The 14,055-nt window shown below is 43.8% G+C and overlaps 1 protein-coding gene across 2 annotated transcripts in view; it reads right to left on the bottom strand.

Annotated features, from left to right (window-relative positions):
* The window catches only part of NELL1 (neural EGFL like 1), a 282,113-nt gene extending 276,320 nt beyond the window's left edge, over window positions 1-5,793 (bottom strand). Inside the window, exons 1-2 of one of the 2 annotated variants that reach the window (XM_071559105.1) lie at window positions 5,571-5,793; window positions 1,516-1,644 (exon numbers count right to left, since the gene is read on the bottom strand). In XM_071559105.1, coding sequence (XP_071415206.1) covers window positions 1,516-1,644; window positions 5,571-5,619 — 178 coding nt within the window. In that variant the 5' untranslated portion in view covers window positions 5,620-5,793. The remainder of the gene's footprint in view (window positions 1-1,515; window positions 1,645-5,570) is intronic. The other variant, XM_071559104.1, reaches the window with a different exon arrangement.
* Window positions 5,794-14,055: the final 8,262 nt, after the last annotated feature.

The following is a 14,055-nucleotide window of genomic DNA, read 5'->3' as shown; positions in this document are numbered from 1 at the left end:
AGGCCCACACTGGAGCAGCCAGTGCCTGAAGGACTGACCCCATGGAAAAGTGACCCACGTTGCAGCGGTTCATGGAGAACTGTTGCCTGTGGGATGGACTCAGGTTGCAGAAGCTGTGTCTGTGGTGGGGGGACCCCTCAGGGAGCAGGGGAAGAACTCCTGTCCCTGAGCAGCAGCACAACTGACACCTGATGTAAGCCTCAATCCATGGCTCCCTGCACTGATAGTGGGGGGAGCAGGTAAAGCTGGGGAGGAGGGAGGCTGGTTTTAAGGTCTGTTTTTCCTTCTCCTGTGATTTTCTTAGCAATCCATTCCGTTAATATCCCCAAGCTGAGTCTGTTTAGCCCATGATGGTGTTTGGTGAATGATCTCTCCTAGTCCTCATCTCAACTCATGAACCTTTCACTCTATTTTCTCTCCCCTGTCCAGCTGCAAGGGGCAGGGCTGGGGCACCTTTGGGACTGCTGGGATCCAGCCAGGGTCACCCACCACTTCTGCTCTGATCCTGAACTGGCCATGGCCACATAAAGAAGGAACTAAGAGTACAGACTCACTTCTTTTATCATTTACAATAAAGTCAGTTAGCACTGTAGATTCAGACGTAAAGCTAAATGAGATCATAATCATTTGCCTCTAAAAACAGCTACAGAGGACAGATATGAGAGTGAGACACTAATTTGCACAATTCAACACTGAGTAAAGCACAGTGAAGAAAAAACAAACATAGGAAGTCTCCACAATAAAAATGTTCCCCATCATGCTTTAATTCACTTGTTAATCTCAAATGGCATACATGTCTTTCTTGCCTAATAAGCATATTGTAGCACCTCAGTGTTTCCACCCCACAGGACACTGTCTCAATCTAGACCTTACTTAAAAACATGGCAAGACTACCTTCAGAATTTCACTCAGTAAAAATACGAAAACCCCAACACCATTTGAAAACATTTCACAAACATCTTAGACTACTGAATGAAGGTAAAAGAAAAAAAAAATCAAAATTCAAAGTGACTTCGCCAGTCCTGTTACTCAGTTAAATACAATACTGTTCTATTTTCCCACTTTAGCAGTTTTCACAAAGTGGATGAAAGACTTGCTATGTCACTAACCAGTGTCAACACATTAAATGCTTTCTCATAGTTACAGAGCTCTAGTTGTGTGTGTCTCTGCATGTGTGTAATCACAGAGAGAAACAACACAAGAACGTAACAGAGTCCATCCCTTGGAGCCACCTTAACATATTTCATTAGAAATAAATACTGGGGAGTACTGAAAACATACACAGAAATACTTCCCTAAATATCTCTAAACTCGACCACCTGACGGCACACACAAAATAACACCATCTGTATTTCAGGAAAGCAACAAGACCTAATTCCAAAAAATAAAAAAAAAAAAAAAAAGGAAGCAACACTTAAGTAAGATCACCATTACAGGGAACTGTTTAAGCATCAAAGCTCTTATGAACCCACGCAGACAGAAATGACATCAGGGAATTGAGGATGTTTCCCTTACCTTGAAATAAAAATGCTTTGCTGGCATTGTGTAGTCCTGACACTTGTGTTACCCCCAGGGTTGTATTCACAAGATCCAGTTCTGTGATGATATCAATTTGTAAGCCAGGATCCATTCCAAATCCTACAGCTGTTGGAGGCAGAGAGAGCTAGATCAATTTTTATTTCAAATCAGGTAATGAAAAGAATGGAGAAGAATATCTAGCACAGACATTTCTAGTACCTTCCCACTCACACACACACTGTATACAGTAATTACTTATAAGACAGTACCTCTGCTGCAGGAAACAGAAGATATTCTATTCCAGTTCTTTCAATTAAACTATTTCCTTTCCAGACATTTCTACTACACACACATTAAAACACTCTAAAATTGATACATTAATCCAGTGCCTTCAAAAGAGGAGTAATAAATAGAGAAAAGCATAATCACCTATACAAAGTGCTGAGAGAGATTTGCAACATTCATCTATTGGCCACACTATTTCCAGGGAGATGCAAGGACTGAAAATTCCTCTCACATTTCATACCCAGCTGTGACCAACTGATCAGACCCACAGCTCACAGTCTAAACACAATCCATTTTCCCAACTGGAAAAAAGGACCCTGGAGGAGCTATGGAAGTTGAGCAAAGAACACCAACCTGTAATCTAAGAGCCTTGGCCCACTCAAAAAATTGTTTGATACAGATTTGGAAGGGCAGCTCTGTATGTGAGCACAGTTGGTGCCTGTGAAGTGTGCCAAGCCTGCCTACAAACACACAGTCACTCACCTAAACCAGCAGAAGCACCTCGGGGCTGCAGGAGCACCTACTGGAGCAGCACCAACCTAAACCTAAAATTTAAAAAAGGCTTATGCTCAGGAACAGACCAGGCACTCCTTGATCTAGTAGGGACCTGATGGGACTGACAGCAAGGACACAAACTCAAGCAGTTTGAAATTGTTACATTGAAAAGCTCGGGTAATCTGATGGTTACACCACACGAAGTTCATTAAAGGTTTTTTGTGGGGATGGGGAGATGTGAGCAGTGAGCGTGACACGGGATCTGTGCCTGAGACACAGGGCAAGTGCCTTGTGTGGGATACAAACACCTTCCTAATGAAATTTTTCACTAACCTCACTAGAGCTCCAAGAATGAAATCCTGACACAGCTGAAGTTAATGTGGAAGTCCCACTGACTTCCATGGAGCAAGGACATTACCTGTAAAGCACGTCCAGATTGATTTCCACTGAGTGGACTTACGTTCAGGTCTAAATTGATTGATCTGTTATTCCAGGACTGTATTTCTGGATCAGTTAAGCAGCAAATACTCCAGTTTGATTCTTTGAAAGGCTCTGAGAAATTACTGAGGTGTACAGAACAAACAAGAAGCTACATATACAACTCATAAATCATCTGTACTACAGCACTTTCTCCTTTCCTCAAGGATTAAAACTTGGAAAAATGTGTTGTGCTAATGCAGAGTGTTCTACTCCACAAGGGGCAGGGTAGTTCAAAGCAGTGAAAACACAGCTTTAGGAGGTCTCTAGCAACCTTACTCTGCAAGGAAAGCTAAGATCTAGAAGTGTTTGATGGAACTGATGCTCCAAGAGCACAGACACATCCGTACATACACAGTGCTTTCATAAGGATATGGGGATAAACACTTTTTTGTAAAAAATTAGAATTACAGACTATTAGAGAACCCAGACAAACTTTTCCAAGCGTAAAAACTTCCCAGATAGTACTAAAAGCCTGATGATGTTGCTGGTTATCTTTGACTTACACTTAGATATTCAGGCACTGAACAACCACAACTGACACTGAACCTGCTGACAGACCAAGAATGAGTTCCCCTTCTGAAACAAACACCAGCATCAAAACCAGAAAGGACCTATTATTTCTTCTAAAGTTTTAATTCAGGAGAATAACAGCACTATGTAAATTGTGTAGACCTACCCATTAGTAGAGACAGCATTTACTGTCCCTGGGAGAAACAGAGTATGCTGTTCCTCATTTGAAAGAGCTATTCAGATCAGCAATAACCTACTAATATGAAGGAAGGTCGAGTAGGTACTAAAATTTGATCAACAGAAAGGACAAACTGTGTCCAGCAAGACAAATCTCAACCCCATTAAAGTAAATGAAAGTTCTGTCAGAGTCATCAACAGAGTGAGGACAGAAACCACATCAAGCAAGTATAGGCACTGCCATAAATCACAGCAGCTCCACTGCTCTATTAAAGCTGTTTATTCCAGCCTGAATACCCAAGGCTCAACAAGTATACATCACTGTAGCTCCACAGGCTTCGATTTATGCCAATGAAGGATCCTGTGTGACAGCTTCAGTGTGTCCCCTTTCAGCTTTTAAAACACTTCCAAAACAGAGACCGCTTCTCATGTCACAGCAACTATTTAGCAAGAGCCTACACTGCTTTAAATACCCACTCATTTTCCTGAGCTGGCTCTTCAAACTGCAGTAGGCACTCAAAAGCCTAGTTAATAATTAATACACAACAAATCAGCAGCTTCAGTATGATAACCAAGCCTCCTTTTCCCCTGTGGTCTCCCCCGGTCTATCAGAAGGAAACCACAGGCATATCAACCACGCTCGGATCTGGTATTTCATGCTGTCTCCCCTCAGTGGAACAAGCAGCTGCAAACACCGCTTCTTTCGGAAGTAAAAATTAAGCACCAGGCCGTCTGCTCTCACTGGAGAACGGTGCAATGCCCAACCACGATCCTGGCTGCTGTTGCTTTCAATTCCTATTTAAAGTAATTGGGCCATTCCCCTTAAATCAGTGGCTTACACAAGCAACACTCCAAATGATTCAGTCAGGTGGGCGGGAGTAGAAATCATCTCAGGACTTGGTGGATTCGGCCCAATGTGAACTGAAGGCACTACAGTAGATTAGAGGATTAAGCCATATAATTATGAATGATGTCACCAGGAAATCCCTAAAAGAAATTAATTCTGCCTTACAGCTCCGACAGCTTGTATTCTCTGCTTGTGCCTTTATCACCTCTACCCAAGCACCAGCAATCATGCCACGCTCCATCTAGTTAATGTGCAGCCATGCAACATATGCAGCACATTTATAATCTCCTCGACGTGTGTAACGTGCTATTTGGGGACGGAAAAACTTTTACTTAAAAAGCACACTCAACACAATCGAGCCATTTCCACGTACCCATGTGCAATCATTCAACCGGTAAAGAGGAGGCTGGAAAACAGGCTCTTTCCTCTCACAACTTCAGTGGCAATTGTTGCATACAAAGAACTTTCAGAGTAGTAGAGTTGTGGGTCCTACTGACCATTTGAAATCTCTGTATGCGCTATCAGGAATAGCAACACTACGAAAGGGACGGCTCGTATTTTCTTCCAACTATTTTAATGTCCCATCTCTCTGTAGATTTTGACGAGGTAATAATTACCAGAAGAATTTAATTATAAACCATGAATTCCTTTGCACTTCTGCTAATTGTGCCGGGTAATATCCTTGAGAACAGAGCTACAAGCACCGCGGAGAAGCCTCCCCATCCCCAGCTCCAGCCGAGGAGGAGCGGTACCCGGGGAAGGAGAACAAAGCCTCGCAGGGAGCACGAAGCGGTTCTCGCGTCGCGCAGCGCTGGGAAGAGACCGGGGCGGGCACGGCACCGGCTGGCACAGCGCACTCGCAGCCGCATCCCGCCCGCTTCCCCCCGCGGTACCGCGGGCAGACCCTTGGGCTCCTCCGAGCCCCTCCCAGCCCCCGAGGGATGGATCCCCTCCCGAGGTCTGAATCCGCTCGGAACGCGCTGCCCGGAGCCTCTCGCCCCGCTCCGCCCGCCGCCCGTCCCCGCGGGGCGCATCCCGCACGCCACTCCCGCAAAACTTTCGCACCCCCGCCCCGCCGGGGAGCGGCGGCTGCGCCCCGCGGGGACCCCCAGCACCCGCTCCGCTCGGCGCAGCGCGGGATGAGCGGCCGCACCGCGCCCACAGCCGGGGCGGCTCCGCTCGGTCCCCGCCGCTGCCCACAAAGTTTCCTCCCTCCGCAGCGCGCCCCCGGCCCCGCGGGCGCCCCGCAGCCCCTCACCTGCCCCGGCGGCGGCCGCACACGCCCAGAGGAGCAGGAGGAGCCCCATGGGCGCGGCGCGGGCGGCGTCACTCGGTCGCTGCTGCCGGCGCTGCTGCGGGGCCGCACCGAGAGCGGAGCCCGGCGCAGCCTCCCAGGCGCGGAGCGGCTCCGACAGGCGCAGGCGGCGGCTCCGCCCGCTGCCCAGGCGCGGCCCCGACGCCCCCGCAGCGGGGGCTCCCCGCCCGCCCCCCGCCGTGACGCGCGGCCCCCCCGGGCCTCGCCAGCGCCGCCGCCCGGCCGAGGGGGAGCCCCTCCGAGCCCCTCGCAGCCCCCGAGGGATGGATCCCGTCCCGAGGGATGGATCCCCCTGGAACGAGCCACCCGGCTGGGTGCGAGGTGCGGCCGCGCAGCTCCACCGGTGGCTGCGGGAGCGCCTTCCCCTCCTCCTCCTCCTCCTCGGCGTGAGAATGAACCCTCATTAACTATTTAGTCTGAGTAATAATTCATGCCGTGTATGAATAAACAAAAAGAAGTTCTGAGATACAATACAGAAACCTGCACCGTTCCTCGGCCTCCTGCGTGTCCTTGCTCACCTCAAGTACTTAGCTGCTTTTTTGTGCCTCTGAAGTGTAAAAGGGAGGCAAAGTATTTAATGGTACCTTTGAACCATATGAGAATCTGCTCTGAGGGGCGTTTTAAACCTGTTTTCAAATATTTTTTCCCTTCAGCTTGGCCCGATTCTTGGCAAGGAACTGACCACCGCATGCCTCGGTTATGTGCAATGACTGTGCCCTGCAGAATACCTGATTTCAATTTGAAGGAGAGATTACCGGCCCCGCTGGCGTTCCCACCCTACTGAACAGGAGCAGAATGAGATTGCCAGCTCATCTTGCTTTGCTACACATCAAAAAAAGTCATTTCGTCTATAAAGCCCGAGGATCGTCCTCTCGACTGCTTCCCCTCGTGGTGGTTTGGTTCTGCACCACGCCAATTCCAGCCTTTTTAAATGTAAAATAATCAGCCGTGCATTTGGATTAAGTTAGGACGACACCATAAAAATCATGCCCATCTTAAGGGGACAGTTGCATTCACACACGTTTACATTGGCAAGAGCAAAGCGTCTGACTTGGTTGCCTAATTACTTAATTAGTAAGATCTCTGGAAACAGCTGTTCCTGGCTGCAAGAGAGGTGATGCGCTCCAGGAAACCTCTCGGGTGGTCATTCCGAAAGCACCTCAGTGATTTACCTCCAGTGTAGCAAAACAGCTTCTTGTTTTTTTTAATCAAATATGACTTTGTAGCTCCTTCCCTTTGATTTGCCCCCCTTTTAGAACCACTCTCAGCCATGAGAAGCGCACACATGGTTACAAGTGTATGTGTGTGTACATAGATATGCTGCATAACCATAGCAACAAGAAAAAGAGGCAATGGTACATCAGCACGTGAAGACACACCCCTCTCTGCCGTCCTGATAACATCAATGTTCTGCTTAGCATTTATGCTCTTATTTAAGAGGTTTCTTTCCGTGAAACAGGTCTTTATATCCAATTCCTGTTAGGTTTAGATCTGTTTGTGCTTATCTGCTAGTAAAAGTGGTATCCATCTCCACACCAAACTCAATCTAATTCAGCTCAGCTTTTCCATTTTCCACTTGGTGCAGAGTCTTTAGTGGATACACAATTTAAACTGGTCACGGACAGATTCTCAAACAGATCTGATTAACCTAAATCTGGGGTTAAATGCTATTATAAAAAAATTATTATGGATACATACAAAAGTTTGCACTATGTTAACAGCTTTCAAGCACATCTTGAACAATCTTATGGATAAAGAATGTCCTACCTGTTGCTGACTTATTCTTCTGTTCACCAGAAGCATCCCAAGGTTCACGGGTACTGCAAAAACTAACACAAGCAGCTTGGCAGGAAGTGCTCTGAAAAAAGCTGATCCCACAGGTGTGGCTCTTCCTATAGTCCAGCTCAGTGCTCAAATTATCACACATTTGGAGAGTATTAGTAGTCTTGCAAGCATTTTCAGCTGTATCTATGGGAAAAGGATAGGGAAAATGGATGGAAAACCAAAAATTCTACTCTCACAGCTAACATGATTCTTGCACCTCCTCTAATGGCAAGAAACCATCTTCCTTTATCACCACAAATCTGACCTTCTGATGTGCTGGAAGTATAAATAGCTGAAAAGCCTGACATTCAGGTAAGAATTAAAACTCTGGTCCTGAATATTCATAGCAATTAAAAAGAAAAAATCTGATGGCACTTTTGCAAGAGTGAAATGTTAGTCCTGGCAAGTCAGCTGGATCTCAGCTCAGAAAAAATTCCTGTGAAATATTGTTCTTTCACTCTCGGTTGGTCATTGAGTGCTTCTTGATTTTGACCTAGATTACTGTGAAGTTGCTAACTGTGTGGTGTTAAACTGTGAGCCCTACCAGCCACAAAGCTGGTGACACTGATGAAGGATTTGTGAGCAGGCCCAGTGTCTCTCAGAGCCATTGTGAGGCTGTGTGCCACGGCTCAAAGGCAATTTTGCTTCAAGTGTATCTGGATACGAGCACTGCTTCCATCGAGGGGGGTTGGGGGGGAAACCAAACAAAAAATAACAAAAAATGGAAAACAAGCCCCCACCACCTCATAGCTTATGGGGCAGAAAGTCTCGATTTCCAAACAAGGCTCACAGCCCTTGGAAAGCCTTGGCTCCACGGGGACACTTGGAATCCATACGAGTCAAGTTTGCTTTGCTGCCAGTAGAGGGCAAGAGTTAACAGCAGCATTACATGCAAACACTATGAAAAAGAGTAGCTGTAAAGGAAGAATACTCTATACCATACCTATCTTACACACGGATAGATAGTTGTAAAGGACTACATAATCAGTCCACATAGAAAGTATCCACATTGGAGTTTATAATTACATGAACTGTACCCAGTTACAGAGCAATATGCTTCTTTCCTTTTTTTTTCTTTTTCTAATTCCCAAACACATGTTTGAAGACTGCAAATTCTAAGGTTAACTTTACAAATTATTAATTTATTTGGTATAAGATGTGCCCTTCAATCTACACCCTGACCATAGGAATTTCAGCACCAGAAGAGTAAAACAATTTCAAACTAAGCATGTCTGTGAGCACTGTAATAGAAGTTGTGCTTTCTTCCAGTTGTTAAGTAACATTGGTTTAAAACGCGGCCATGCTAAATCCATACAACCAAGTTAAAAGGGCATGGATTTTTACCTGTTCCCATGAGTTTAGAGGTTTGCTTCGGTAGTGCTTAATGGTGACAGCAAACGACTGTCTCTTCCTCCCAAAATCAATGTGTTATATCACTGACTTGCACTGGTTGACTTTGGAGATTTGACAAATTCCATGTGTCTCAGTTTTTCCTCCTGGGAAGGGGATTAATGATACCTGTCTCTGTGGACTCTCACAATGCTCACTGGTAACTGCAGGCTTCTCTAAGATGAAATGTGCCTGCACACATAATGTACAAAGAGTGAGTGGAGTCTCCCATCCACACATACACATCTCAAAGAAATGCAAGTTTAAAGTACCTTTTTGGAGGAGACTTGATAACCAAAATTGGTGAAACAGTCCAGCCCCATAGCTACTGAGCTGTCTTCAGCACCGGCCCTCTCCTGAACCCACTGTCATGCTCTTGGCACCATGGTAGTGTCTCTGATGTTACCACATTTGATGCCACACCGTGACAAGCTGCTTCAGCTGCTGTATTTGGGGGAAGTTTCCCCAAAGCTCTTGACTGCCAGCAGTGGAACAGGCTGGATCAGCAGCATTTCCACAGCAGGCTGCTGGGAAGGGAAGCACCTGCTTACCAAACTGGTGTTGTGGCACATTGCCCTCACCACGCCGCAGGAATTCCGGTGGAGCTGCGCCCTTAAACGGCCCTTCCTCACTGGGTCCTCCCTAAGCCTCCCCTTTGCACTCCAGCAGACATGAACCTCTGTTGTTCTTAACAGTCTGGCAACCCTTGGGATGATTGAATTCATAGGGTAAGAAGGATTTAAGCAAATCCAGCTGGTCCTCTGCTAAGCAATCCGTCATTCCACAGGCTTCAGAGCACTCAATAGTTAAGAATCCAGCCATTTAAATGATCCTTGTTTCTGCAGCTGTGCAACATCCCTCTTTCCCACAAGGGCTGTTTCCAGTTGCTGCTCCATGTTTCTAACAATCAAATGGATCAATTCTGCAGATACCTTAAGGCTGTGTGTTAAGTAAGAATGATGTTTGTGGTGTGTGTTGGGTGGGGAAGGAGGTGGTGGGAAAAGAGGCATTTCATTCACCAGAAAAGTTGATGTATTTTCTGTTTTAAACACTGGACATTTATTTAGAGTCTTTAGAGCCCATACATTATTGAATAATTTTAATTTATCACATCCAAATATATTAGGCAAATATATAATACAATAAATTGCATTTGTACACATAAATACAAAATTTGAGGTAGGGCCTCAAGAATAATGATTTCTGAAATTAATGACATACAGCATTATAATATGCACTACATGAGATATATGTGATGCATCCTTTGTAACATAATATATCTTTTCCACATACAGCTAATGTGAAAATTATAATGATCTGGTTAGGGTACAAATCTTTATCCATAGGCAGCAGTACCCCATAGAATGCCTGTAAATATATATATATATATTTATATATGACATTACGCAAGTAATTAAGATTTAACCCATCAGCGATGGGTCTGTAATAAAGTGCCATAGGACACAGGGCGCAAATTCTCAGCTGGTGTAAATTGTCACAGCTCCAGACAAAGCTGTGACAATTTATACCAGCCAAGCATCCTTACAAGGTAATACTACATAATATAACGTGTTATAGTCAGTCGATAATTTTCCTAACAATGGAAGATAGCTATAAGGCAAATGGTTACCTGAAGATGTGTTTAGATGTCATGGGCAAATAAAATTATTGCAAGCATCAAGATCCAATCTGGTTCTCACATTATGTTAAAAACCCTCAGGAAAACCTTCTCCTTTTTGGCAATAGGCTGCCTGAGGGTGACAAAGGCAGAAACCCCAACACCCCTCCCCTGCCCCCTCAAGTCAGCAACCTGAGTTGCTCAGGAATGTCAAGCTCTGACCATTTTACAGGTACCTTTTGTGCACACCATTTAACTACAAAGCAAGAAACAAGTGTCTCTTACAAGAGTGTCACAGCAGAACAGAGAAGCTCTCTGGGATGCCACTTGTCAAAAGCTCTGCTGCCTGCAACCCACAGTCCCTACAAGTTCTGTCCTTGATTGCAAGAAGAAGTGGAGCTGCAGAATAAGAAACCAACAGGAAACCAATGACTGCCACATATAAGCAATTGCTTTAACACAGGCAACAAGAAATCATATTATCCATAAAACTGCACAAAAACCCCAGACCCAAGGTATTTAAAATCAATCAGGTGTTGGATTCTGATGGTGAGAGACAGTCACAGAAGCAATGATCTTCAGTGCAGAGGCACATCTAATGTGGGTAGTGGAGCAGAACCTAATCAAAAGACTGCTTTGACTCAATTGAAACATCCTATAAAGACAATCCAAGTCTTTCTCAATTAAAGGTCATTTTGTTAAACCCTTCTTTTGGAAACAAAGTGCTGCCTTGTCTAGCTGAAACACAGGTTTTGAACATTGCATATTAAAAACACTAGGAAGACCCAAAAAACTTGAAGATGGCAAGCATTTGCATTAGGCATAATCTTTAATGCATACAATAATGCATCTCAGCTCATCCAGAAACTCAGTTTCATTTCAGAGAAAAAAATATGCATCATAATTTCACCAAATTTAAACATTTTTTACTCACGAGATAGATCTGCAAGTACATACATCACATTTTTACTAATATGGCTTTTTCCCCTCCTTTTTTTAATATCTTTATTGGTATGTTATTAGTTACTAAATTTATTTTTAGAAAATTATCAAAGTACATGCACACTTTTCCTAGACTATGGTAAATGAAGTGCATTTTCAAACTTTAAGATTACTTTTCATTTAAAGAAGACACTGCTGGTTAATTTAATCACAACTTTCAGATTTGGGCAGTAAAATACTTCTTAAAAAGTCTAATGTGACAAACCCCCCCTGCTTTTAACAGACAGTGAAAATTTCACATCTTCTCTGATTTTTGTATGCATTTCTCCCCCCTTCTCCAAAGGTTTTTGCAAGCCTAGAAATGGGATCAAAGCTGAAGACAAAGATCAGCCAGAAAAAAAATCACTATCATCTGTTTATGGAGTTTCAAAGTGAAGCCTAATCCTGTGCTAATGACTTACCAGGCACAGGAACAACATCTAAATTAAAAGCAAGCAGAATAATTACATAAATCATGGAAAGCAATTCAATTGCAATTTCATATGCATTCTGGTTTGGTAATCCAAGCCAAAAGATATCATACCCCAGCAGTATTCCTTCAAATGATAACTCTTTCATAATTCAGGTAGACAGTAATTGACATCCTTACACTGAGGCAATTTTATTGCAATTAGTGAATCCCAGTTCCAATGCATGTCTTGAGACAAGCTACTAAGTGAAAGGATTCAGTTCTCTTAAACTGAGCATGTTTTCTTCTTTGAAAATAGGATCGCACCTATGGGTATTTGTTGTTGGTTTTCAAGCAAAGATCAGCTGGCTTGGACTCCAGAAATCAAACTAAGATGCTAAGGAATATTGGTCAAGAGAGGCCCAAAGCGATTTATCCTGACAAAACTACTTAATTCCTACTAGAGGTACTGACTTAGAATCACAGAACCATTAGTTTCCTTCCTGCACTCAGGGAAGGTCCCCCAGCCCCACTCAGGTGTGGGGGCCAAATTTCCAGCTCATCTTTATGGACCTTCGTGAGATCAAACAGAGCATGGCTCCTCAAACCTGCCTCTGTCAGGAAGATAAAAGCCAGAAGAAGGACAAGTTCTTTAGTAAAACCGAAACAAGGGGCAGAGCTTTAAGGCAGAGGAGCTCACGGGGGTCCTGCCTGGCTGCTGTGCAAGACAGGGACCAACAGGAGCCTGTGGAGTGGAGATTCAGGGGTCAGCACAAAACGTTGCAGAGTCTGCCCTCCTTTCCCTGGGTGACCACCCCTGGCAGCGCTTCCCTTGCTCTGTATGAGGATTAAAGGTCTCCAGCAGTGCCCAGAACTGGCAACACTAATTGCCCCGTGAAAGAGGAAGTTCAGCAAAATGATTAATATATTTAATATACATATATATATACACACACACACACAGAAAAGAAGTTAACAGTTTGTGAAAGTGTTACATTAAGGTTTAGTTCTTTGTTTCCTTCAACGAGATGAAACAACACACCTACTGATCTACGGACACACATGAGCTGAGGAGTTACCTGAGACCCTGGAATATGGAGACAGACAGACAAAAGAATGGGATAGAAACAGTCCCCTGAAAGGAAAGAACATTTACAGGCTGCTACAGCAGTGCCTGCAGAGGGAAAAAGGGCTAAACTACTCTAAGCTCATTATCTCTACACTGATTGATAAGATATTTATAGGGACATAAAACATCACTAGCACACACTACATGAACACTGATCACTGTTAAAAAATATCATATATGTATGTATAGGATATAAGAAGATAATAAAGATTGCTGTTTTGCCAATTATTGAAGATATATTTTTCTCCCTCATTCTAGTGCATTTACAATAAGTTGGGCTAATTTTCTATTTAGGTAAATAAATGTACTCTTTAAAAGCTCTATTTTTTACTCTGCCCAATAGGTAACAAAACTATTTAAATCTAGTATTTATATCACTGGTTATATCTGATTTCTAAAATACAATGATTTAGAATGTCCTACTGCTATGCAGTGTTATTATGGCCATCTACTAGATTGTCCTCTCACCCCAACCCTTGCATTTCGTATATCTAAGGTTGCCACCACGTGGATGACTGCACTGGTTAATTATTGTGGAGTTTGGGATTTTTTAATTTAATGAAAATGTTTTAATGAAGGGAAAACCAAACTGTGCATATTTCAGAGAGAACAGTGCTTCGAAGAATTTATGTGCTATATATATAATATATAGACAGGTGGGGTGCTGCTATTTCCCCTTTGGCTGAAAGAGAAGAATACATCATCTAAAGGTTATAGGTTATATAAAGGTGTATATAGGCAAAGGAACGGGGAGTCACAAAGTGGAACAGCACATCTAACTTCTAATAACTGTTTTCAGGTGGTAGCTGGACTACACTTACCACTGTAAGAATACAAAGTTAGGCACAAATTATATGATGGCTTCTTGAGGAGATACTGTAAACAAAAGCAGAGAAACAAGGAAAATTATGGTCAGAGTATCGGGTGAAGTGAGGGAAACCACAGTTGCACTTTGTGTGGAGCAAGTTTTCAGACACATTGTATAACTGAGGCATTGCTAATTGAACTGACAGATGTCAAATTATGACAGTACTTTAAACAGTGATGCCCATACACCTCATTCTGGCACCTTTTCCAA

Source organism: Pithys albifrons, chromosome 6, assembly GCF_047495875.1.
Source record: "Pithys albifrons albifrons isolate INPA30051 chromosome 6, PitAlb_v1, whole genome shotgun sequence".
NCBI classification, from domain to species: domain Eukaryota; kingdom Metazoa; phylum Chordata; class Aves; order Passeriformes; family Thamnophilidae; genus Pithys; species Pithys albifrons.
The sequence above is the reverse complement of the archived record's forward strand: the minus strand, read 5'-3'. Positions and strand labels throughout refer to the sequence as shown.